The 1,427-nt window shown below is 42.0% G+C and overlaps 1 protein-coding gene across 1 annotated transcript in view; it reads left to right on the top strand.

The window, feature by feature from the left end:
* The window catches only part of LOC121842102 (cytochrome P450 27C1-like), a 766-nt gene extending 582 nt beyond the window's left edge, over positions 1-184 (top strand). Inside the window, exon 2 of the mRNA XM_042312221.1 lies at positions 1-184. This exon is cut by the window's left edge and continues 2 nt beyond it. Within this exon, the coding sequence (XP_042168155.1) occupies positions 1-169 (169 nt within the window). The 3' untranslated portion in view covers positions 170-184.
* Positions 185-1,427: the final 1,243 nt, after the last annotated feature.

Here is a 1,427-nt window from a genome sequence, read left to right as displayed (position 1 = left end):
CCAGTTGGCTCTATGTCACTACTCTACCTCCATGGACGAGGAGAATTTCCCCGGGGCTGATGACTTCCGTCCAGACCGCTGGATCAGGAAGGACGCTACGGACCGGGTGGATAACTCGGCTCCATCCCGTTCGGCTACGGCATCAGGAGCTGCATCGGCAGGAGGATAGCTGAACTGGAGATGCACCTGGCTCTTACACAGGTGGGGAACCTCACACACACACACACACACACACACATATTTTCTGACAACAGTATCTTGGGTGATCTTGATCCCTTCTCAAATAGACAATAGATTTTCTAATCTTATTCTGTAACAGTGTCTCTGTTGTTCTCAAAATGAAGGTCTCTGCATGACTTAGTCTTCTTCTTATATCAGAAATAGGGGGACATTTGGGACCTAGATTTAGTCTTCCAGCTGGTTAATACTGGTTGTGTTGGTCTCTTCTTCTCCTCCAGCTGGTTAATACTGGTTGTGTTTGTCTCTTCTCCTCCTCCAGCTGGTCCAGAGGTTAATAATGGTTGTGTTTGTCTCCTCCAGCTGATCCAGAGGTTAATACCGGTTGTGTTGGTCTCTTCTTCTCCTCCAGCTGGTTAATACCGGTTGTGTTTGTCTCTTCTCCTCCTCCAGCTGGTTAATACTGGTTGTGTTTGTCTCTTCTTCTCCTCCAGCTGGTTAATACTGGTTGTGTTTGTCTCTTCTTCTCCTCCAGCTGGTTAATACTGGTTGTGTTTGTCTCTTCTTCTCCTCCAGCTGGTTAATACTGGTTGTGTTTGTCTCTTCTTCTCCTCCAGCTGGTTAATACTGGTTGTGTTTGTCTCTTCTTCTCCTCCAGCTGGTTAATACTGGTTGTGTTTGTCTCTTCTCCTCCTCCAGCTGGTTAACCTCTTGATGCTACCCATCCCGGATCCGGGATCGTGACTACGGCTCAAGCTCATTAGCATAACGCAAAATGTGAAAAATATTCTTAGACATATTTAACCTCCACACCTACACAAGTCCAATAGCTCAAATGAAAGATAAACACCTTGTTCATCTACCCAGCAAGTCAGATTTCTAAAATGTTTTACGGCGAAAACATAGCACACATTTATATTAGACCACCACCGAAACAAAATGCAAGCGGCGGCCATTTTGTCCCAGAAAATATAAAATTTAAAAGTAGGATTAAAAAATAAATAATTCACTAACCTTTTGAAAATCTTCATCAGATGACAGTAATATTACATGTTACACAGTACATTTTTTTTTCAATAATATGCCATTAATATCCATAAATCTCTGTTTACAATGACGACATTTCAAAAATGCTACTCAAAATGTCCGGAGAAATTATGATAGCTCGGACAGATAACGTCAGATAACAAGCAATAAACATGACTAAATATACATGTTCTACATATAGTTACAAAGATACACTTCTTCTT

This window comes from Oncorhynchus tshawytscha, unplaced genomic scaffold (genome assembly GCF_018296145.1).
Source record: "Oncorhynchus tshawytscha isolate Ot180627B unplaced genomic scaffold, Otsh_v2.0 Un_contig_379_pilon_pilon, whole genome shotgun sequence".
Classification (NCBI taxonomy): Eukaryota; Metazoa; Chordata; class Actinopteri; order Salmoniformes; family Salmonidae; genus Oncorhynchus; species Oncorhynchus tshawytscha.
The sequence above is the reverse complement of the archived record's forward strand: the minus strand, read 5'-3'. Positions and strand labels throughout refer to the sequence as shown.